General features: G+C 42.2%; 1 protein-coding gene across 1 annotated transcript in view; it reads right to left on the bottom strand.

The window, feature by feature from the left end:
• LOC124594134 (alpha-amylase-like) overlaps positions 1-25,779 on the bottom strand; it is a 72,443-nt gene that overhangs the window by 1,502 nt on the left and 45,162 nt on the right. The window contains exons 2-11 of the mRNA XM_047132490.1: positions 17,645-17,946; positions 13,480-13,631; positions 9,524-9,692; positions 7,426-7,541; positions 7,215-7,345; positions 7,005-7,127; positions 6,797-6,918; positions 4,892-5,108; positions 1,860-1,978; positions 925-1,080 (exon numbers count right to left, since the gene is read on the bottom strand). Coding sequence (XP_046988446.1) covers positions 925-1,080; positions 1,860-1,978; positions 4,892-5,108; positions 6,797-6,918; positions 7,005-7,127; positions 7,215-7,345; positions 7,426-7,541; positions 9,524-9,692; positions 13,480-13,631; positions 17,645-17,946 — 1,607 coding nt within the window. The remainder of the gene's footprint in view (positions 1-924; positions 1,081-1,859; positions 1,979-4,891; positions 5,109-6,796; positions 6,919-7,004; positions 7,128-7,214; positions 7,346-7,425; positions 7,542-9,523; positions 9,693-13,479; positions 13,632-17,644; positions 17,947-25,779) is intronic.

Raw genomic sequence — 25,779 nt, 5'->3', positions numbered from 1 at the left:
GTGGAGAGCCCTATCCAGAGCTTCATATAGATTGTTGACGCAACCAGGGAAATGCCTGTTCGGACACTCATTTACAATGTTGCCAATTGTCTAAGTGACACCACAGCCACACGTAGAGTCAGTGCAAATGCTCCAGTTGAGCATGTTGCAGCTGCACATGCCATCCTCAGTGAGATTTATGTTAAGCTGTTCCCATACCTTCCTTGTATGATGAAACCTTGGAACTCCAACAGACGGGTTGAAAATAAATCGTGGTTCTGGGTTTTCGTGTCATGCCATTCACGTTTCCATTCAGCGTTGAATCCAGTCGAGAGCATTTGCATTTCCCCTTCATATTTTTGTCTTCTGAATTTGAAAAGTTTCCTAGGCAGCGAGAGACACATTTTTACAAACTACCCTGTGAATGTTGTAGAGAGCTGCCTTCGACGGATGTAAGCGTGACAGATGTTCCACAATATTGGCAGCTGGCAATCCATTACTGGGCACAAGTCACCCGCTCTTCTTATCACCCGGATGTGCTTTAAACTGTAGACTGCTCAATATGTTCCTTAAGACGTCACCTAGTGATTTACAAGGTATTGTTTACAGATATTTCAATACTAGGCCCTCGCGCCACACCATGTCGTAAGCTGGAGACAGGTCAATGTAAATAAGGCCAGTACTGAGTTTATTTTGGTAGGCAGTTTATGTGCGAGTAGTGAAGGAGAGCATTTGCTCGCGGTAGCATTTATGTGGTCTAAATCCAGCTTGTTCAAATGGCACCACAGACTGTCATGATGGATACTGCTGTAGATTGTTTCCTGCATTCGCAAGGAAACAGACACTGGATGCAATAGATGCACAGCGTAACCCGGAATATTCGCCATGCTGAGTAATAAACTGCTCTCTGTTGATCAGCAATACGAACACGTGTGTGCGACTTACCCCTTCATGGATCGCCAGGACACCGTCGTCCTCGGAAGCCAGAATCTCGATGGTGGCGGTACCGTCTGCGCCGACTGTCACACTCTTTCCGGTGCAGCTCATTCCATTCACGTCACCAGAAATAACGTCGCAGTAGGTACCAGCAGGAAGGCAAGTCTGCGCAGAAAGAAAATGAAGAACTTACTCACAGGGTCCAACATAATTACTATTTATTCGCAGTCACTCTTAATAGCAGCTGGAAAATATTGTAACACATGTAGTTTACAGTGTACCCTCATGCATACATGGATTTTACTATATGCTGTAAGTGCATAAAAGAATGTTTCCAATCGTATTAATAATTCATCACATTAATCTTCCGGGTGATTTGTGAAGGGGAATGGGGGAGTGTATTTTTGTGTTTCTAAACTGGTTAATCATCTTCATTGTTCCTGCGTGAGTGGGATACACGAGGAATCTATTATTTTCCCCAAAGAAAATTGCATTCCCTAATGAATACATTTTATGGAAAGTATGTGAAAACTGCTGTCAATGTTTCTACAAGACATTGCGAGTTTCGACAGAAAAAAATCCCGTTATAGTTTCACATAATTGTTTGGGGACTATTAACTGAAAGCAGACGTTAAGTTTATTATTTGATAAATGGAGTAAATTACTGTGATTATCGATGTGCTACTCTTAAAAGTTGAAAGATAACAAACCCTATTTACCTGTGTAATTGTAACTACAACACACGAATGTCATTGCAAGACATCACGTATATAAATGAAATTTAATTAATGTGTAAATCGTTGTTTCGCAATGGTATATATTGCAGAGGTCCATCGCTGGTTGTTTGTTAGCTTTGTCTGAATGAGTTGCATATTTATTAACAATATATATTCAAGCAGACATATAGCAGCAAGAAAGGAATGTTTTCTACAATAGGACCTCACCTGGATGGTCGCTTTCAGGTCGGAGGACTCCTCGTCATTGATGGCAATGAATCCCTTGGTACCTCTGCAGAAAGCGATCTGCCAGTCGCTACCCGACCACCAGTTGGTCACCTCAGTTGCTGAGAAAGAACAAGCGAAACGTTACCATGACTGTCAATCATATTCGAGCACATTTAGTGGACGCGAAATGAAATGGCAGAATATTTTGTTTGTGTCTTTTACATCTCTATTTCTTGTGTCTGCAGGCCGTATTCTTCCCAGACAACGCGTACCACTCTTGCGCGTGCATTGCTGAAGACACTAGCACTGCATTCAGGAGGAACGTAAACAAATCCGCATTCCACATCCCTGTGTTATGTTGGCCCCGATTTCCTGAAATATTTTCAAGAATGTGCAGGAACAGACGATCCATCGAAGTCCCATTCTGTTCGGTCCCTCGTTTGCAACTAACACAGTCCGTAGTCTTGGCGCAAAATGTTTGACCAGCATAGTCATAATCATATTCACAGTCCCTAGGTACGTCAAAGTTCCTGGGTTTGTTTCCAATTACTGCGTAAATTTCGAATAAATATCAACAGCAATAGGGCCGAAGACTTCTGGTATAAGAAATCACCCTCGATCTGTCAATGGCGTTGTCAAAGAGGGCAGAGGAATTGACAGAGGTTCAGGCCACACTCTTGTCCTTCGAGTGGGAAACTGCTACTAAAAGGCGGAAGAATCAACAATGATCAACGGCAAGAGGAAGGAGAAGTCAATGGAAATCACTGCATTAAAGACACACAATGTTTATTCACAGAACATGTGGTCTGTAATTGAAAAAGTGCCATCATGTTCTTTCCATTAGCAAAAGGTTCCAGGTAACTTCCCCATTCGGATCTCTGGAAGACGATTGCCTAGGTGGCTGTAACCACGAGAAAAAGATGGAGTGGCTAATGCCGGAGTCGGAACTTGGAGTGTATGAAGTTTCAACATGGAAGGGAAGTTAGAAAAGGTGAGCAGTGAAATCCTAATTCTCAGTCCATATGCTGTGTCGGTTGATGAAATGAAGTGGAAAGAAGATGAAGAGTTCTGGTAAGACGAATGTGCGGTCAGCAGCAGCAGCAGCAGAAAATAGGAGAAAATGAGTTGAGTTCGTTATGAATAGAACATGGTAGAGAGCGAGTTACTGTAGGTAGGTAGGTCCAGTGGTCTGGTTCCTCCCGACAGAATCGACACCAAACCAACGCCAACAACCACATTTTATATATACGTTTTAGCACAAACTGAAGATGAAAAATGGAGACATTATGTGAGGATATTGAATGGGTATTTCAGTATGTAAAGGGAGATCATAAAATAATAATCATGGTGGATTGGAATACGGTAGTAGGGGAACGAGTAGAAGGAATTACGGGAGAATACGAGCTTAGGTGAATAGTAATGGGAGAGGAGAAGGTTAACGGATTTCAGCATTAAATTTCTGCTAGTAATAGCGAATAGACTGTTAAAAATCACAAGAGGGGGAGGTGCACTTGAATAACAGTGGAGGAAGGGAGAAGGTCCAGATGCTTTACATCATGTTAAGGCAGCGATTCAGAAATCACATACTGGAAAGTAATCCGTATCCAGGAGCAGTATACACAGGCATCACAATTTAGTAATGACGAAGAGTGAAATGTAGTATTTTTTGCGTCCTTCAAAAAACTCTCACTCCACAGAGGAGTGTAAACTGATACAGCACACGTGCAACATTTTTAGCAGCTCAGTCCGAATGTGCACCATTGCAAAGAGATATGCCCTTTGTATAATAAGGTCTAAGTTCTTCTCACAGTCCAGGGTCCAGTTTACAATTTTCATGTCACAGAAATATGTCTATAATGAATTCATATTCAGTGTGGTATTATAGCTCGACGTTATTGGAGATGGGAGACAACAACACCTCGACCTCTAACATGACTGTCTCTTCGCAAAAGACGTCAGATATGCCATCTCCCAAATTAATATCAACCAAAGCAGCCTCACATTAAAGCCCCATACTGTACCATAGAGCGTTCTGGAATTTGAACCAGACAGCGTGTGATCCAGAGATCCTGTAGTATACTTTGCAGTGCCACATCTCATTGTCAAACGAATTATGGAGATGGGAAGTTTCTCCTAAGTACGCGGCCCGAATAGCAGTCTCCATCTGGAGAATCTGAACGCTAGAGCCTATTAACGTCCTCTTCAACCAAGGGAGATGTGAAGTGCCTAAACTATCAAGTACTCAGTTAGCACTCCATGTCCATAGCACACAATTGCCGGCCGAAGTGGCCGTGCGGTTAAAGGCGCTGCAGTCTGGAACCGCAAGACCGCTACGGTCGCAGGTTCGAATCCTGCCTCGGGCATGGATGTTTGTGATGTCCTTAGGTTAGCTAGGTTTAACTAGTTCTAAGTTCTAGGGGACTAATGATCTCAGCAGTTGAGTCCCATAGTGCTCAGAACCATTTGAACCATTTAGCACACAAGTCATCAAGTCGTACAAACACAGTCATGACGCACACAAGTCATCAAGTCTTAGCAACACAGTCATGAAAGACCTACGATTACCGTTACACCAAAGATACGTTTCAGTACAGATGGTTGTGGATCAGCATCGTAGGAACAACTGAGAAACTACTGACTATTGGAAAAATATTTAACAGTTTCAGTTTAGAAAAGTCGCTATGAACGGGAGGGAGAGTGCGACGTTCACTACATAACGTACACTACCGAGACCAGCTGACGGCAAAAATATAAGGAAGCACAGCGACCGGTCAACATTGTGTTGCTCCTTCGATGTGTTTATATAGTTCAGTTTTATTTAGTAGTTATCGACGTTGAAATTTTCTTCGTAACGTACAAACTGTGCCTAGAACTGTGGCACTTGGCACTGAATTTTTAGGGAAAATTAACTTACGCTGTTTACTAGAAGGACGAGACTTTCACGAGGAGTGCGAAACTGTAAAATATTTTTAGATCATGGTGGGTCACGTTCAAGCTTTAGACATTTGATCCTTTGGAGTGGACGATCTTACCTCCAACGACGTTCCTGAACTCGGCCATGTTGTAGATCTGCCTCCAGCGATGTTCACACACCCAGGGGCTGGCGCACGAGCCGTCTTCGTTGAAGGTGGGCGAGATGATGTTCTGGTTGCTGTCCTGTGGGGGACCCTCGTCCGATGAGCTGAACTGGTAGCTGGACATCACTCGGGGCAGACCGTAGTTGTAGGCAAGCATAAAGGCCACCGCTATCTGCAAAATACCCGATATCAAGGAATGCTGTCACTGGCCTTATATTTTGGAGGAATGGGATACAGGTAACCATCTGAACATTCCGATTAGTATCTCTTATTATTTCTACACTGCAAGCGTATTCCCATCACCGACACCATTTCGTTGTTTCACCATTGCTCTATTGAACTGATGCCACACGTCTGGAATTCTCGATCTCGCTATTACAGGGCGATCAAAAGGTTGCGTACAAATGGACGGAGCTAACAGACGAATCGATGTACAACGACTTTGGAATGGGAACTTCTGGTCTTGGAAGTTTTGGAATATCAGAAACAACAATAACAATCAATGCACTTGCGCCTCAAGTCAAGGAAAGATAATGTGCTGTTTACTCGATAAGATAGTCAAATACAGGACATTTTCAAAGCGGCGTCCATCACATTCAGTACAGACATAACATCTTCGCAGAAAATTCAGGTGCACTCTACCAAGTAAACCAGACAGCGTACGAACGTCGTTGGACTTTGAAACTATACTGGCGAGAAGTGTTTCTTCGTCGGGGACGTGTCACATTCACAAGGCCTCCGATATGCTCCCACTAAAACTAAATAAATCAAAAGGCGTCACTTTACGGTAACCAAGTGGCCATGCAATTGAACCTCCCCTCGGATCCAACAACTGGGTTGCGTGTATTAAGTATGTTACTTATTTGCATAGAAAAGCGTGCAGATGCTCCGCCTAATTACAGCTGCTTACAAAAACAGTTCATTATGTTTACTAAATTTAAGATGCGTGTTCGTTTATTGTCCTTGTTGTTCCTAACACTGCAAAAACTTATTGGCTCAGGATTAGTTTTTATCACCATATGCTCCTGTTCCAAAGCTGTTATATTTCGATTTCTTTCCCTGTTTCTTTAATTTGTGCGCAACCTTTTGAATGACCATGTATATTAAACCTTTACCCCATTATAAGAACTAATGCAAGTAATTTCTCTCTCAGTGTTTCGCCCTACAAAAGAAATTTTCAGGAATTATTAGACCGAAACTAACTGAAATATTTGTCGACTTACGTATTATTCAGAGAATGTACATATTTCACAGCTGTTCTCGTAAAAACATTGTCAGTAAATCACTAGAGATTCAGTCAGCTGTACTACTTTCACAAATCCTTATTCACACTTACCGAGGGTTCACTGACGTGTTTTTCAATAATGTTATGCACTATCATATGTTAATGTAAGTTTTACATGAGTTTTCATCCTGTCCTGCTAATTAAGCAATACTTGTGTGAATATCCCTTCAGAGAGCACATCAAACAGGAAACACCAGGGTGGACTTTCTTCCTCTGTTTGTGGAAATGGGGTCATTCTGGCACAACAGTAAAGTGTGGGATTCGGAAGTAGAATCTGCATCTACATCCATACTCCGCAAGCCACATGACGGTGTGTGGCGGAGGGTACCTTGAGTACCTCTATCGGGTCTCCCTTCTATTCCAGTCTTGTATTGTTCGTGGAAAGAAGGACTGTCGGTATGCCTCTGTGTGGGCTCTAATCTCTCTGATTTTATCCTCATGGTCTCTTCGCGACAATGACTTGTGATAACGAAGTGACCAGTGACGAGTTTTCTAAATATTACTAAACCACCAACCGGTTGCGTTAAAATGGCTTAAAATGATTATTTCCTGTACTTATTCGTTGCGTTTCATACCTTGTACATCTTGGGGCTCTGGAAGGTGAGAATATCACCGGCGCCTCCGTGACCTCTCTGGTTGTCATGATTGTCCACAAAAGACAGAGCACTCATTCCAGCAACCATACCCCAAGGTTCACCTGCCAAGAGAAACAGTACCATGAAAGGCAAGTTCCTTAAGTTCCGCAAAATATTCAGTCTGAGACTCCGGCGTCGTGAAACGTACCGAAGTTGCTGAGGTCCTTGAGAGGGCTGTTCCTCATCACGGCAGCTGACAGCGCTTGCCCGAAATAGAACTCAGTGATTCTTCCAATGGAAAGGTATTCATTCTTGGAAACAGCCTCAGTACCTGCGAGAAAATTGTGACTCGATTTAGCTACTTTTAAGTTCTATCGTCAAACCGTCTGTCAATTTCACAATGATGTTCATGAGTTACCTGGATCGATGACTTCCTGGTAGATGAAGGGACGCAGACCCTCCGCAAATCCGTGTTCGGTATTGAGGTTGTTCAATCTTCCATAGATGTTCTCCAGATCAGATGGCCACATGTGTTTGGCAGCGTCAATCCTGCGCAAACGCACAAAATAACACGAGTTCTTCGCTCTGGTTGTAAAGTGGTAATCTAGTTTTGAGAAAGAGATACTCACCTGAAGCCTGCGACACCGGCGTCGATGAGTGTGTTCAGGTAATCCACAATCTTGCCCCTCACGTACTCCTGGCTCTGGTCGAGGTCGTGCAGTCCAGTGAGTTCGCAGTTGCGGACCTGAGTGTGAAAGAAACGTGGCAAGCAGAGCGCCTGTGATTTTTACACATAATGACTATTTAAATGCGAGGGCTAACTGTGGTACTATTTCACTAAAATGTTGTTGAACTCGTTAACGTAAAAAATTATTAAAAATCGGTTACCAGTGCCGTATATTACTGTGTTATCACGAAGGCTGTAACACATGCAAGTGTAGATATTTTTGTTGTTGACCGAGAGCCATGTATTGACCATCGTTACATCATTAATTACTTCTTTCAAAATTATAGCTGTAACACATATAGGTGTAGATATTATTATTGTTGACTGAGAACCATGTATTGAACATCACCACATCAGTAGTTACTTCATTTGCAGTTATAGTTGTTATGAGTAGTATGGTGTTAGGTTTGGTAGTACCTCCAAGTACAGGTGACGAGAACATGTCGTTAACGCTTATTTTCCCCTGGGCAGCAGATCAAGAGTCGAAACGTGGACAAAACGGGCAACCGATACTGACAGTCATAGGCCACTTAGTGGTGGAGTTATAGACAGTGCAGAAAACATCAGGTAGTACAATATATGACGTATTTGTGGGAAGAATGTCGTTGCGGGGAAAAAACAATCAACACACTGATGTGTGTATGTATTAAGGTATCACGTTTTAAAAATATCTGTACTTACACCTGTTACAGCCTGTATAGCACAGGACACAACGCTACCGTTTGCTTTGCGGACTTGGACTGTATGTATAATCAGTTATTATTCTAGTATACAAGATCATACATAAACGTTATACTGGAATTTGTACAGTATTTCTGTTCCGAACTACCGTTTTCGTGTTCACTGGATGCCAGGCCAAACAAGCCAGTTAAACCGAAGATTCTTATATCCTTCAAAATGACAAAATTACTATAAAAATATAAACGTACTGGAATGTCAAATGCTCCCTTAAATTATCCATACCTCTTCATCCTCTTGCGTTAATGTTACGATTAAGGTTCGAGAGCATGAGCTCATTGTTGTTTTTCTAATGCGAATTATGACATATCAGGTTTGTAATTTTCAGTATGAGTACAATACTGATAGGAACATGCGCAATCATCAATAATGCCAACATAATATGGATTAAATGACGCTTCTTAAAATAGGAAAGGATACCGAAAGCTAAGTCAGATTCGATACTGACAAAAGTTTCCAGGATGGATTTCATGTTACAGAAATCAAACCACTATCTTCTGCAGCTGTGTGGCGTATTATAATGACATTGCACTGAATTATACAAACTAAATTGCAGGACATTTCACATCTATGTACGAGTATACAGCCGGCTAGCTACATTAAGGTGCTTCGCGAATACACCACTGTTATTCTGCTACCTCTCCTGTTCCATCAGCATATGGTGCGTGCAAAGAGTGAATCTGATTTAGTCTCTCTGTTATCCCAAATTTCTATGATGTTTCACCATTTTATAACCGTAATGGCGTATTTTTCAGAGATGATGTTACGTTGCGTAAGACCTGCAGAAATGAAATAAATCATGTCGTGCTGCGGTGTATTTACTGGATTACATTTCATCTGTCATCAACAATAAGGGCAGTGCCGAGCTAACACCTGCAGAGGCACGACAGCATATCAGTTTTTCAGAGTGATGAGATTTAAACGCTTTTGAAGCTTTATACGTTGGAATACTAACTGCCATCATGCCGCTTCTTCGACTCTAGTCAACATTTGAGACATTCGATGCTCTTTTTGTACTGAAAGTAAAATTTCCTTCAAATCACTAAGCTTATATCAGCCAATATATATGCAGTGCACATACGACATAACACAGCATTGAGTCAATTTACGCGCCGTCTTGTGAAACCAGATGAATCTTTTTGACAATGCCAAGTATTAATGAGGGCCGATGAGATGATTGTGACATCACCGTGTACTGCTAACGTGTTATAGTACGCTTGCTACATTTTTCTCCTGGATTCGCCGAAGGAGATGCGACTCACGTTGTTGGCGTCCTGGTAGTTGTCGACGGTGCACTGGCTGTGGAAGTGCTCCTTGGTGTAGGGCACCGCGGGGTAGTCGTAGTTGGCCGTGTCCACGCTGCTTCCACCGGTGGTGCCGACGCCGTCCCACGTTCCCGTCATGTGGTTAAACACGGCGTCAACGTAGATACTGCAAAAGCAAGCGCATTCACCCAACAACCAAATCGTCACACTGCATAGCACAGACTGTTTCAAAAGAAAATGTTGGTGTTGTTGTTGTCTTCAGTCCAGAGACTGGTTTGATGCAGCTCTCCATGCTACTCTATCCTGTGCTAGCTTCTCCATCTCCCAGTACTTACTGCAACCTACATCCTTCTGAATCTGCTTAGTGTATTCATCTCTTGGTCTCCCTCTACGATTTTTACCCTCCACCCTGCCCTCTAATGCTAAATTTGTGATCCCTTGATGCCTCAGAACATGTCATACCAACTGGTCCTTTCTTCTTATCAAGTTGTACCACAAACTCCTCTTCACCCCAATTCTATTCACGACCTCCTCATTAGTTATGTGATCCACCCAGCTAATCTTCAGCATTCCTCTGCAGCACCACATTTCGAAAGCTTCTATTCTCTTCTTGTACAAACTATTTATCGTCCATGTTTCACTTCCATACGTCGCTACACTCCATACAAATACTTTCAGAAACGACTTCCTGATACTTAAATCTACATTTGATGTTAACAAATTTCTCTTCTTCAGAAACACTTTCCTTGCCATAGCCAGTCTACATTTTACATCCTCTCTACTTCGACCATCATTAGTTATCTTGCTCCCCAAATAGCAGAACTCTATTACTACTTTAAGTGTCTCATTTCCTAATCTAATTCCCTCAGCATCACCCGACTTAATTCGACTACATTCCATTATCCTCGTTTTGCTTTTGTTGATGCTCATCTTATATCCTCCTTTCAAGACACTATCCATTCCGTTCAACTGCTCTTTCAAGTCCTTTGCTGTCTCTGAGAGAATTACAATGTCATCGGCGAACCTCAAAGATTTTAATACCTACTCCCAATTTTTTTTTTGTTTCCTTCACTGCTCGCTCAATATACAGATTGAATAACATCGGGGACAGGCTACAACCCTGTCTCACTCCCTTCCCAACCGCTGCTTTCCATTCATGACCCTCGACTCTTATAACTGCCATCTGATATCTGTACAAATTGTAAATAGCCTTTCGCTCCCTGTATTTTACCCCTGCCACCTTTAGAATTTGAAAGAGAGTATTCCAGTCAACATTGTCAAAAGCTTTCTCTAAGTCTACAAATGCTAGAAACGTAGGTTTGCCCTTCCTTAATCTAGCTTCTAAGATAAGTCGTAGGGTCAGTATTGCCTCACGTATTCCAACATTTCTGCGGAATCCATACTGATCTTCCTCGAGGTCGGCTTCTACCAGTTTTTGCATTCGTCTGTAAAGAATTCGAGATAGTATTTTGCAGCTGTGAGTTATTAAACTGATAGTTCGGTAATTTTCACATCTGTCAACACCTGCTTTCTTTGGTATTGGAATTATTATATTCTTCTTGAAGTCTGAGGGTATTTCGCCTGTCTCATACATTTTGCTCACCAGATGGTAGAGTTTCGTCAGGACTGGCTCTCCCAAGGCCGTCAGTAGCTCCTATGGAATGTTGTCTACTCCTGGGGCCTTGTTTCGACTCAGATCTTTCAGTGCTGTATCAAACTCTTCACGCAGTATCGTATCTCCCATTTCATCTTCATTTACATCCATTTCCGTAATATTCTCCTCAAGTACGTCGCCCCTGTATAGACCCACTATATACTCCCTCTACCTTCTGCTTTCCCTTCTTTGCTTAGAACAGGGTTTCCAATTAATAGATAAACTAATGCTTGGTCAGAATTGAGTTGAGGAAACTAGCACTGAAAGTTCATTTCCACCTTCTGTGAGAGAAGTCGTTACTTTAGTAAATGTCTGGATAGGTACATAAATACTACATGAGATTTATTTTTAAGCCACAGTTATACTTATCAAAAGCACTGTGGATTTGAACCGAGTTCCGTGCATATCACTGATACTGTTCTTCCAGCGAGCAAGCCCCACATAGCGAATCAAACCAATGCTTACTACTCGCTGCAATCAGTTCGACCGAAATTCCACAGTGAAACAGCGCTTTGTGTAGTACTGGCAGATATTTACGCTCGGATGAATTCCAGCTGAACTGATTGAAGTTCTCACTTATGATCGACGCAGGATGTGCTCTACTTTGTACCATGTCATAACTCTGCGTTTCAGATCTTCGTCAGACCTAGATCATCCACCGCACTTCACGTTAACATAAGCTCATTGTGCGTTGTTGTACCGTATTTTAACCCTGTGGTGCTCAAATCCACCGCTATGGACAGCTGTTAAATGTCGCTTCTTTCACGTTTTCAATCGGTCCTGAAGCTGCAAATACACTCAGTGCACAGCAGCAGCAGGAAGTGACCACTGGAGTGGACTGCGTGAATGTGCAGCCTCAGGACTCATTCAGATCGCCAAAGATGTGATATTGACAGCTGTCCACTGCAGTGAACATGTGTAACAGAGGCTTAAAATAATTATTTAAACGGTAATGCGTATCTAACGGTCGTTTTATGAGACTTATGTCACCTGTCCTTAATCCCACGTCCGGCCATCCTGATTTAGGTTTTCTGTGATTTCCCTACATCATTTCAGGCAAATGCCGGGATGGTTCCTTTGAAAGGGCACGGCTGATTTCCTTCCCCATCCTTCTCTAATCCGAGCTTGTGCTCCGTCTCTAATGACCTAATGGACTGAAGACCTCAGATGTTAAGTACAATAGTGCTCAGAGCCATTTGAACCACTTTGCAAAGGTGTAACATCGGAATATATTTCCACTGACATATAAGATCATGCAATTATGGTTTTTTGTGATGAGTAATTTAGACTTGTCCCTGCAAAACTGCTGGTTACATTAAGCAAAATTATACTTCAAGACAGGTAAAGTCATTTATGTTTCAGTGGAAAGACTCCATTTGTAACACAGAAATTTAGGTATTATCGTGAATGTAAGTTTCCTAGCATGATTTTTATCGATTCCGAAGTTAAACAATGTAATCCAAAGGAATGGACAATTATATGCTGTATCGACTGCCTGTAGCACAACGGTCAGTGCCGGTCGCGGTGGCCGAGCGGTTCTAGGCGCTTCAGTCGGGAACCGCGCGACTGCTCCGGTCGAGGGTTCGAATCCTGCCTAGGGCATGGATGTGTGTGATGTCATTAGGTTAGTTAGGTTTAAGTAGTTCTAAGTTCTAGGGTACTGATGACTCATAGTGCTCAGAGCCATTTGAACCATTTTTTGAACAACGGTCAGTGTTCAGATTCAGCAACAAGTACTATTAATCACAAAAGGCGCAACAGAATGTGAAATGAGCGCACCATTCTAACTCTGCGAGTGGCACATATCATATATTATTGCAAAGAATCCTAAGACAAAGCAACTCACCTACGAAAGAAAGTTCTTATAGACCGTAGCTTCTACTGCTGCTTGTCGATTCTGGATTCTTACCAAAAACTATTAACGGAATCTGATGAGAGGTTTCAAAGGAGAGTTATATGATCCATCACAGGTTGTTTAGACACCGAAGTATGACTATAGAGGGAATAGAATTAGTCAGAAAATTCCATGAGCTGGCGTTTCAACAACAGTCAGTACTTTTCGCTTACCAACACAGTTTTCGCTTAACCAAGTAGCTTGCGGTAATTTGGTCCCAATGCGTTCCATCAGCGAATGAAATAGTAGGTGTGGGAGGCGGTGAAGGCGTTATTGTAGTGCACAAGCTATAATGTCTCATGGCTCACTCATTACAAAAGTAGTTCCTGATAGAGACCCCACTTTCGATTTCCAGCCCTGTGGCGCCTTGCCACACATCTCGATCCTGTGAGGGCGTCCTCTTACCGGATTCCTGCGGCGTTGCAGCGCTTCACCATGTCCCTGAACTCCTCCTCGTTACCGGAGCGGGTGACGAGTTTGTACGACGCCGGCTGGTACCTCTCCCACCATGGTCGGTTGCTTGCGGTGATGGCCAGGTTCTCGCTGGGTGGTGACACCTGAAAAGAGAATTAACTGTATTGTTATACCTGCGTTCAGAGGTTTCTAAAATGGACCAGGAGGAGAGCGCAATACCTGAAAAATTGAAAATGCATTTAGATTATCATACTGAAGTCGGCGGCGACGAATTGTGCCCGTTGTACCTCTCAGTCCAGTTTCTAAACGATTAGAAATACAGACGTAGTCTCCTATTATGAAATTCAATCATGCCTGATGCTTCAGATTATGAAAATATTTTCGAAGACTTTTATTGGGGCACTTATTAAAATTTTTCATTGATGCCCCCGTAACCCTCACCATTCGTACTTTGTAGACGTAATCTCGATTCTCAGGGTTACATCATTCGTGAAGGAACTACAGCTTCAAATACCTTCACAATCATTTAGATAGTGTCGTAACTTTATATCGTATCTTTGGTTCAAACACTTCACAGGTACCACGTATATTAAAATAATGGAAGGGCGCCTAAAATACACTGAATAATCCGCTATTTTTTGTTTTTAACTCTTCACTTTGTTTATTCTTCACTTTCTGTAATTCCTTGAAATGAGCGCAATTTTAGCGTTTCCAGTGCTGCTACGGTAAATGGTAATTAATCCGAAATTCCGGATTGTAAGATCAACACAACCTGTATTCTGACGACAGTCATTGACAGTTTCGGTAAAATACATATTCAGTAAGGTGTTTCCTTCCACTACTTCACATTTTAGCACATTTTTTTGTAGGCTTAGTCATGAAAATATAGTAACTAAACAAAACGATAGTTACAGCTGTCCGCAGCTCGTAGTCTAGCGGATAGCATTGCTGCCCCTGGGTACCGGGTTCGATTCCCGACCAGGTTGGGGATTTTCTCTGCCTGGGGACTGAGTGTTTGTGTTGTCCTCATCATTTTATCGTCATCACTATGATGATGTGGCTAGTGATAGCGGCTAGGTTGGACTGCGTACAAAATTGGAGTGTGAACAAATTGGGACTTTGTACGGTCGCTGATGACCACGCAGTTGAGCACCCCACAAACCAAACATGATCACCATCATTGTAGTTATAGCTACTTGATCCCTGTAACAGACAGTAATTCCTAATATCGATTTACCGAACCTGATTTTTCCAAACTGATCATGATAAGTGTCACAGATTTATTACGGAACTCAAACAATCAAAAGGAGCAAGTTGTAAAACATCGCTTACCGAAATAAATTCTATATTATCGGTAGATAGAGCACGATGTGCCGTAGGTCAAAATGAGGTATGCGGATTTTAGTTATTCTGGGTATATTTGAACGTCAATAGAGGCGACTCCCTCTACTTCCAATATTCTATACAAAACAGAGCAGTAACAAACCTTGTAAAGTTGTAATATTTATTTAGTTAGTGACGATAAACTAAACCTTGTGTGGCATTTACAGAGGCGCAAGCGTTTCAATTTCGTGATTCTGCGGAAGCCAGAGAGCCAGTTTCACTACTTTTCTACTGAAGGAACTTTTAATTTCCCCGTTCTGTCTGTCCCCTTTCCATAAATATAGCAAGAGACATGGAATCTGGTTCCTCTTTTTTAGTATGCGGAGGCGCTAATCAAGTAATGTCGAAGTCGGCTTGTAGCGATGACAGGTTGCCAGAATATACATATCACTGTTAACGATGTGACTGGGAACATTATGACTTTTTTGTTACAACTTCAAGTTAGGAAGCCAGTTATTATATGGGGGAGCAATTTAACACAGTTAAAGAGCAGGAGAAACGAAGTAACGAGCAGCGTCTGAAACAAAATTAATAGCTGATGGAGTAAAGTATGTGGGGAAATACAGTCTGCTTCTCATAAATAAGACAGAGGATATCGAAACGGCTGTTTTGGTTAAGATAATACGAAGGAGGAAACGGTGCACGTAGAAAAACAGAATATTAAGTGCTACAGAAAAATGTATAAAATGGAGTGACTGAATTACTTGGGAAGCACGGCAAGGTTAAACAAATCTGGAAGGAAAGCAGGTGTTGACAGCGAAGAAGTAGGAGAGGGAACGTAACGTGGGGCACATGTCAAAGCATCCAGTACTAGGTAACCTCGTGGTGCATGTAACAACAGTTGTAAACTATTGGTACAGACAAAAATAATTCTTCTCCTTCATGTCTGTAGCGTTTACCGCTTCTAAGTCCGCTCCCGGCAGCTGAGTGGTCAGCGCGACAGACTGTCAGTCTTAAGGGCCCGGGTTTGAATCCCGGTTGGGTCGGAGATTTTCTCCGCTCAGGGACTGGGTGTTGTGTAGTCCTAATGATCATCATTTCATCTCCATCGACGCGCAAGTCGCCGAAGTGGCGTCAAATCGAAAGACGCAGCAGGCGGGCGGTCTACCCGACGGGAGGCCCTCGTCGCACGTCTACCGCTTCTAAGGTGGGCTGCGCTGTACTCGCGTTCTGGGAAAATTATGTTTATTTGCCCTTTCGGGCGAATGCTTTTCCTGTCACCCTTATGGGGAAAGTGTGCTCATCCTTCTTCCCAATGCTTGTTGCCACCTGCAGTGTTCGGTCACTGTAGAGTTTGAAGCTTGTGCTCTGCCTTAGCAACGCGTGCGTGAGGTTCTGATTTACCTTCTTTAATAAAAACAGTTTAATTACACTGTAGCGGTCAACGTACAAGCAGCAGCGTGATAGGTCCAATATGATCGAGGTTGGCTATAGTTTCACACGAGGTAAAGTCCTGTGCGTCCTCGTCTGCAAATTGTGTAAATTTGTCCTGTGTGTGATCGTATTTTAATTGTTTCTGTATGGTATTTCCTGAGGCGAAATGCGGTAATCAACCCAGAAATGGCCTAAACGAGTGTGAAAAACGGCGTACAAATCATAGGCTGGTATGTGCTCCACTCACGGACGTTAATCCACCACGCGCGTATTCTATCCGGAGCCGACTTAGCTTCTTGTTTCTCCAAATGTACCGCATTGCACTTTACGATATACGAGGTGGTAATAGCACGGATTACAGAAGACAAATTGTGGTGTGCGTACTGTAAGACCTTCGGTACACACACCATCAGATTATTTGACTTGTCGCTCTAACGAAGTAGGCGAGTGTCAGCAATATGTCTCGTGGTCTTATCGTGGCGTGTTTATCTTCTGCCGTTAGGTCAGACGATAGAAATGCCACTTGCACGCTCAGAGTAGCAGACTGACGGTGACCAACTTTAAACAGAACTTGATTAATTTTCACACACATTTATAAAAATAATAAAAAAACATAGATATTACGTAACTTGATTCTGGATGCTATTTACAATTGACAATCTGAAGTTCCTTTGGTCTTGGTACGTTAACCTTATTCTCAAATATCTCTGATACTTGACAAAGTGTCTATTCATTTATATTCATGGCTTGTACAGGAATATGGTAATCTTGTTAGCTGCAGACTGAAACTTGACTATAGACTGGTACAGACTAATGCAGACTGACTAATCGGAGGTCTGTACACTCGTTATAATACCTCGCGCGTTCATGTATCACTGCGCGAGTGTCATCCGCGAGGAGAAAATCTTCTATGTTAGCAGCAATCTCATTGGCTGCGAGACATATTAATGCGCGGATCGGCGGAAGCAGAATTTAGTCCATCTCTTAGGCAGCGCCATGTCGTATTGCGGAGACGGACGAGCGCTGCGCCTGCGCTGTTGTGCTTAGCGGGGCGCGCTCTATTGGGAAAGTTGTGTACGCTCTGACTACGCGGAACTATGTACACAACACAAATATAGAGGGAAGGAGCATATGGTTAGTCGGTTAGCTATTGACTGAACGATACTACCTCATCGTCAATACGGAGAGAGTGATTTTGTAACCAGATGGAGATGATGTATCGACTGATAATTGAAGGTATGATGTACTACGAACTCACAATGCACATAGTTAACGCCTTCTCCCTCAAACAAGCCCAGATGAACTCAGAGACCACGTTGGACAGCTGAAGCAAACTGTATATTTCCCTTGTGGGGCATGGATTACTAACTCATTCATCCTTCCCTGTGGTTGCTCTCACCTGGACACCGCCGTAGTTCTTCGGCGACAGGAAAGTCTCGCACTCGTTGGCAATGTCGGTCCACTTCCACTCGAACAGGTGAACCATGACACTGCGGCCCTCCACCACGTTGGGCTCCCATTGCGCTTTCGCGCAGGCAACGAGCGCCGCCAGGACGAGAAAACCTATCATGGTGACCAGAGGGGCGATGGCGTCCAGTCTGAGGCAGCCGGCTCTTATATAGGCCGGCCGTCTGTGTGCGCAGCTGGGGCGATCGCTCGCGCCCGAGGCCGCCGCCCGCGTCGTGGCAAACACATGTGGCGCTGAAAAGACCACGGCACTTGTAGCAGTTGTGCCTATGCCGCCGATTCATTGTGTCTTTTGACTTCACTATTCTCTACTTTGAAATCTCACAATTAGAATTCCAATATGTTCCGATAGCAAATTCTGAAAACTCACAATGGGAGGCCACGACGTTCGTTCAAAACGGTTAAAATGGCTCTGAGCACTATGGGACTCAACTGCTCAGGTCATCAGTCCCCTATAACTTAGAACCACCTAAACCTAAATAACCTGCCCGAGGCAGGATTCGAACCTGCGACCGTAGCGGTCGCGCGCTTCCAGACTGTAGCGCCTAGAACAGCTCGCCACTTCGGCCGGCCACGACGTTGGGATTCAGATTTACTTCAAACTTTGTACACATTAATAGGCCATTAAAACAACGTAATATGTAAGCAGTAAGGTGCACTACTCTGGCGGTTTCGAGAAAAACTTGAGAGAAGTATTACGCTTCCATTACGTGGCCTATATATCTGTATGTATGTGTCCTGGCCTTCCCTTATCAGTATGGGCGCTCTCCACTGTGTACAACCATTTATCACACGTTATTTTCGGGATCAGGAAAACGCCTCCTATTTGTTTTGTAACTAAGAGCCCAATTATTCTAAATATCTTTCTCTCTCTGAAATATGTCCTCAATATTTTTGAACGTGCGTGCGACCTTCTGACGGTGAATCGGGGCTGAGACTACCGTGTCTCCAACCGGGGTGGCCGAGCGGTTCTAGGCGCTACAGTCTGGAACCGTGCGACCGATACGGTCGCAGGTTCGAATCCCGCCTCGGGCATGGATGTGTGTGATGTCCTTAGGTTAGTTAGCTTTAAGTAGTTCTACGTTCTAGGGGACTGATGACCTCAGAAGTTAAGTCTCATAGTGCTCAGAGCCATTTGAACTACCGTGTCATCTACAACCTTCTTATATGCCCTTTTAAGGGAAATTGTGTCCAAATGCGTGTGTCCAGTCCGAACCGGTGTTCTCACCCACATACTTGACGTAAGCGGAACTGCTCCAAGAGCTCTCTAAACTTTCGGAGTGGGGTTACTCTTCTCACATCCATCTCTAGTAATGAAGTGAGTTGAGCTGAAAACTTGGCTTCTTAACGGCCCTAATAATATCACTGAAAGCTGAAACTGAGATAATTAAAGGTGACAGGTTAAAATCTCGACCCTCCGAAACGTAACATTTAGGATACAGTTTTCGTATCCAATTATCAGACATAATAACCACGATGTATATTCCATGAACGGTACAAAACTGTGGTCATACCTAATGCGGCATTAAGGTGTCAGCAACTGTCTCCTTAGTAATGCAGTATCATTGTTGTTAAGAGGGCTTCTCTTTCCTTGTCGGCTTCTGCCTGCAGTTGACTGTGTACGATACGAGTGCTGTAGAAGATATTTCATCGATGCAGCATACCTTCTGTCCAAAATCAGCACGTATTTAGAAGGCGTCGCTTATCCGAAACTCAGATTTCCCTTTTCTAGCATGACATCCTGCAAACTATGGAAAGTATTTGATACAGTGGCCCTCCATAGACTCTCAATGAAGATACGAGCATACGGAATAGATTCCCAGGTGTGGGAGTGGCTCTAACACTTCTTAAGTAACAGGGGCCAGTACACTGTCCTCGATAGCGAGTGTTCATCAGAGACAAGCGTATCCTCAGGAATGCATTGTTACGACAGAACCGCTCTTGTCCTCTATATTCATAAATGATCTGACGGACAGGGAAAAGAAAACAGCGACAGTTTGCTGATAATGCTGTGTTGCGCGGGAAGACGTCGTCGTTGAGTGACTGTAGGACGATACAAGATGTTTTATACCAAGATTCTAGTCGGTGTGATAGATAGCATCTTGTTCGAAATGTAGAAAAATAAAAGTTAACGCAGATGAGTGGGGAAAACAATCGCATAATATTCGAATACAGCATTAGGAGTGTGCCATTTCACAAAGTCAAGAGGATTACATATCTAGGCATAAAGATTAAGAGAAATATGAATTAGAACGAGCCCTTCACCTTGGTCGACTTCCGAATATCGGGAGAATTTTAGGAACATGTATCTAATCTATAGTGGAGATAGCGTATAGCACCTACTGCGACCCATTTCTGAGCGCTACTCGTGTTTGCAGGATCCCCAGAATATTGGATTAAAGAAAGACATCGATGCATTTCAAATGCGTGTTGTTAGAGTTAGCCGATAAGTTCTATCAGCAAGCAAGTGTTGCGGTGATACTTCGTGCACTCGAAAGGGTATTCCTGTACGGTAGAAGACGGTCTTATCGTGAGGCAACGTTGAGAAAGTTTAGAGAACCGGCATTTGAGGCTGACTGCAGAATGATTCTACTGCAGCCAACGTGCATTTCGCGCAAGGTCCACGAAGATAAGATCAGAGAAATTACGGCTCGTACGGAGGCATACTGACAGTCGTTTTTCCTCGCTCCATTTGCGGGAGGAACAGAACAGGAAATGGCTAGCAGTGGTACAAGGAACCCTCCACCATGCACCGCACGGTGGCTTGCGGATTGTGTATGTAGATGAAGCTGTAGATATCAGTCTTGTACCATGAGGGTAGGACGGCAGTTAAGTTTAAAGAATTTTCCACTCTTCAGAATGAGTTTGCTATTCATCTCTGATGCATTACAATGCTTTCGTATCACTCTGTGAGTTTTTTCTAGTATTTAATTTTACAAGAGGCCTGTTGTCTTGGAGAAACAGACAGGACTAACAAGAGAACATTCTGGGCATTCACAGAGTAATTATTTAAGTGCAAAGCAGTGTTACTCAAGTAATAGATGTTTCCAGACTCACACATTTTCTAGGCATCGGCAGTTTCTTGAACTAGCAAGAACAGCGCAATTTGTTAACCAGACCGAATGAAATCCCATCACATACTTACTCTTATATACATCCATACTTTCCATAGTTTGCAGGATGTCATGCTAGAAAAGGGAAATCTGAGTTTCGGATAAGCGACGCCTTCTAAGGACGTATATACGTCGGCAATTTGTAGTTAAACATCTGATAATGATTAAACAAGACGCGTCAAGCAATGGAACGAAGAAAAAGTGTAAATAAAAAGTGTTTGAGCGAAAAATTGTGGCCTTCAATTACCATATTTTTCACCTTCATTTCAGCTTCGGAAGTTATGAATGGAGGTCATACACAGATTTAATCCGAACTGGCAGACATCTATGGAGTGCAGGAACGTAGCTAACCCAGCGACAATACAGCACAAAACAGGTAGGTAGACCACCGTCACTGTCTTCATGTTAGATGTTAATACGTCCATTTTCGTGACTAGTAGATTTTGTGAATGTCACATTATACCTACACCATGGAGAGACAGTTAGATTTCTGATATGCGTCTTCAAAGGCACTTGTCAAATTTATTCACTGACATATTTAGAAGTGTTCACGAAAGTGCAGTACCCAAGAGCGGAAGGTCAAATCACTTTCTAGCAGATGCTGGTTTTTAAACTTCTATCATGCCGAAGAGTAAGAGTCATTTTGTAGTACTTTGTTCCTCGAGGTTCTAATCCGTGCTGCCGGTCGGAGTGGCCGAGCGGTTCTAGGCGCTACAGTCTGGAGCCGCGCGACCGTTACGGTCGCAGGTTCGAATCCTGCCTTGGGCATGGATGTGTGTGATGTCCTTAGGTTGGTTAGGTTTAAGTAGTTCTAAGTTCTAGGGGACTGATGACCTCAGAAGTTAAGTCCCATAGTGCTCAGAGCCATTTGAACCATTTTTTAATCCGTGCTTTCAGGAAGTCATCAGAGCGTTGAAGACCGCTCACACCACTCAACCACATTCAGATGTTTCAGAGGAGTTCGTTACGTAATTTTAACCTCGAGGGCTTTCACTATTCGATCACTGCAGACAATGTTTATGAATATGGTAGATTGCTTAAGAAAATCGCATTTAAATCAGACTGTGTAAAACGCCAATGAAAAGAACGTCCCTCAGATTCACTGCTGTGTAAGAACTTTTTAACATTAAGATAATTATGTTTGTTCTTCTTTCTTTATATTTTCAGTTACACGCCAAATCCCATTTTATAAGAAATTACCGAAACAATTTTGACATTGACTCATCTGACTTTTTTAACAACACCGTTTCAAGAGAAAGTATTACAAATTATGCGCAATAATACATGTGTTTTTAGATGAAGTACTCCGTACGTGATAAGAAAATTTGACAACAAATAACGTGTTTAGAATGTTGAAATGTTAACGTGTTTAGAAGTTAGAAATGTGAATTTCACAATCACAAATGTATATTTGTTTAAATGTGTTTCAAGATGAGGCACGCCGTATGTAATAAGAATGTCCGCCAAACAAATAATGTAATTAGAAAACAAATGTGTAGTTCACGAGCACAAATTGTGACACCTTTTGAAAGCCCCTTGCCATCTGCTTAAGATTACGGGAAGTTTGTTATGTCATCATGACTTATTTCACAATGCCGGCAAAAGAAGTTCATATAACATTTAAGATTTGAGCAGGCTTCAGCTATTAAGCATTATCTCTATGATTATGCTTTTTCGAATGAAGCTATTGAAAGGTGCACATATTAGGAGAAATAGTTATCGACATTGTGTGAAATCCTGGTACTCTATAGAATGACTGGCTAATGTTTAAAATGCCTGATGGTTTTAGGAAACAGCGAAATGTGATTCTTTTGTGAAAATATTACACACTTTTACTAGACATTATACAAAATCACCAGTGATATTTACGCAAGGTGTTAAAAGGGCATAAGGTAAGAAGCCTTTATTAATTAATACGCCATTGAAAGTGAAAGAACAAAACTACGAAATAAAGCACAGGACATTCCTACTGGAAAACAGTGAAACCAGAATTGAGATTGAAGTACTTCTTACAGTAAGTATTTGCTTTTCTTCTTTACAAAAACACTTTACATTTTGACAATTTGATCTTGGACTTACATTTCACCGCTGCCAAAGCACAAAGCATAAGTAGCATGATACAATCGTTGCAGCAGGGAAGGCTAGAGTGACATTTTGAATTACAATAAATTTTGTTTTTTGACACAAAGCTACATCATGTTTTCGATTTTCGTGTTGCACATATTCCTCACGAATCCATTGCCGCTTCCTGTGGACTGAGAAGTAGCTGCAGATCGCAGGGCTATTCGCGGTCAGCGAGATGGACTTCTTGAGGAAGAATATGGTGTCTAGGAGTATGTATATGAGGTAAGGTTTAATGAATAACAATGCCAGTCTGTAAAAAGATAAGATATGTTTAACAGAGAAAGGTTTGGTAATGGTGTGTATTTTTTACTGTTCAGTGATTTGAATATTTTCCTTCGGTTCATGTCGTCATACTATGCTTATGCTGCAATATTCTTTTTATCAGATTATTTTTATTTATTTTATTTCTATTTTACGGCCTCCACTGGACCATTCTAGTCAGTTATACAAAGGTTTGTACAAGTTGTTGTTATTCAGTAATACAATACAGTTCAATAATAATTCAATATGACAATTCAATAATACAGTTCTTACACAAGAATTATCACAATTTATGGTTTTGCTCTTCTGTCTGCCCAATATTTCTTCATTCTATGAGATATTTTGTTGCATTGTTCGTCTGAGATGACCGTTCCTGTAGCCCTTTTAATGATCTTTATTTATAGTCTGATTTGTATGTCTTGCAGGAATCAGATTCTCTGTTTTGTTTTTTAGGACTTTTGCTACAATTTGGAGTTCTCTTGTGTCTTCCTTAATTTCTGTAACCCATTTAATGTCGCTCTTACTGTTCCCTTGTTATCGTATTATTACTTTACCAATTCTGTTTCCTAGTGTTCTCATCAGATGTCCAAAGAAGGAGATACGTTTCTTCCTGATTGTGCTCATTACTGGTTCTATTTTTTTGTATAGTGTTTCTTTTGAAGCTGTTCTCCAATCACATTATTTGCTAGATATATGAAAATTCCTTTAACTTCTAGGTTTTATATTAACCATACTTTTGTGTGACAGTACATAATATGAAATTTCTTAAGTTGTTAGGGATGCTATTTGTGTGTCGAATTTATGCTAAACTTCTGCCGGTTTTTCATAAAAAGGTGTACGTACTACATACATTGTACGAATTCAAGATACATACCTATCCAGTATGCTAGTTTATTGTCACAATGCAAAGCGTACTGGAATTTTTTTAGGCTGTTCTTTAATGGTACTGGAACGAAATATGAAAGACAGAGAAATGCAATACAGCATTGTTGAAGGCGTGAAAAGAAACGAACGTATAGTGTACAATGTATAAGAGTAAACATAATCTTGAGACAGAAAATAATTTTCGGTAGAGAAGTGATAGAGTAAGAGCGTCTGGTGCATTTATGGTTCTGAAAAGTCGAGTTATATGTGATGCAGTGGAGCAGAGTAAGAGATGAGATACGTATTATGAATTGAGAAAGAGTAATGAGGATATATGTGGTGAAATATAACGAACGATTTCTCCTGATTTTGTGTTTTAGGATATTAAAAAGGATAAAGAGTGCAAGGTATGTAGAAAGCTTGGAGGGAAGTATTTTTCATGAGTTAGTACAGGAAATACTGTCGAAATCTAAAATGTGTGCCTGGAAATGTTCATTTCAGGTACAAAGAGTGGAATGGACGATTGTTCTAGTAGACGCAACGGAGAAAATGATAAAAATTGTGATGTGTGAGTTTGTAGCTATATTGTTTTGGTATGTATCTAACAGTGAATTTCATGACAGCTGTGGACTATGTGAACATTATTACAGACTATTTGCACCACTAAATGCTTGAGGTCTCCCTTGACAGCGATGGCCTCTTCCAGTACGATAATTGTCCGTGTCACAAGGCCACAACCGTGCTACAGCAGTATGCGGAGCATGAAAGTGAACTAATGTTTTGCCTTGGCCGCCAAGTACTGATTTAGAACCAATGGACCACATGTGGGACGCTATCGGGCGCCAGCTCCGCACCTGCAACCACCCGCCTGTAATTTACGGGAATTGTGTCGCGTATGCCGAGAAACATGGTGCCATGCACCTCCAGAAACTTATCAAGGACTTGTGAAATGCACGCCATGCAGAAACACTGCTATATTGTGTTGTAAGATAGGACCAACACATTATAAAGCTGGTGGCTGTGATTTTTTGACGCGTCACTGTGAATTCGATGTACGAATATCTCCTGAGAACCTATGATGATCATTGGGGCAACCCGCAAGGGCCTTTCCTAGGGAGACGGGGAATATTTTAACACGCGTGTGGTACTACGTCAATCAGAGGCACTAACAGTGATAATCCCCAATGTGTAGGAGAACACGCAACCCGCGAGCGTGATCTGTGGGTGTGTAAGAGTGTGTGGCGAATAGCCAGTGGCGCGAAACCATGGACAATATAGAAGTAGACCCCATTACCACGGTAAAGCAGGTGGCCGTTGAAGCGCAACAGAGCTCAGATGGCATATTTCCAACCAGTGCTTGTGATTTAGAAGCAATAACTGCTGTTCATGAGGCGTCTGTGGCTGTGTCTACTGTCCCCACACTGTTTTTGAAATACTTATAAATATTTACAGTAGATTACCATAGGTAAGGTTTTGGAACGATTCTAGAGGAACAGGATGAAACTGAGGCAAAACCTGCGGAGAGCATTACTAAAAATGAAATATTTATAAGTGAGAAGGTAGTAAATGAAGTTTCAGAGAAAAGTGAGCTCACAACTGCTGTAGCTTCCTGTGTTTACAGTGTGTCTGGTTCGGTGAATATTATGCAGCAAAGGAATGGGGGTTCCAGAAAAGTCATGTCGCTGTGGAATATTGAAGTATGTTT

The sequence above is a fragment of the Schistocerca americana genome, chromosome 2 (assembly GCF_021461395.2).
Source record: "Schistocerca americana isolate TAMUIC-IGC-003095 chromosome 2, iqSchAmer2.1, whole genome shotgun sequence".
Classification (NCBI taxonomy): domain Eukaryota; kingdom Metazoa; phylum Arthropoda; class Insecta; order Orthoptera; family Acrididae; genus Schistocerca; species Schistocerca americana.
The sequence above is the reverse complement of the archived record's forward strand: the minus strand, read 5'-3'. Positions and strand labels throughout refer to the sequence as shown.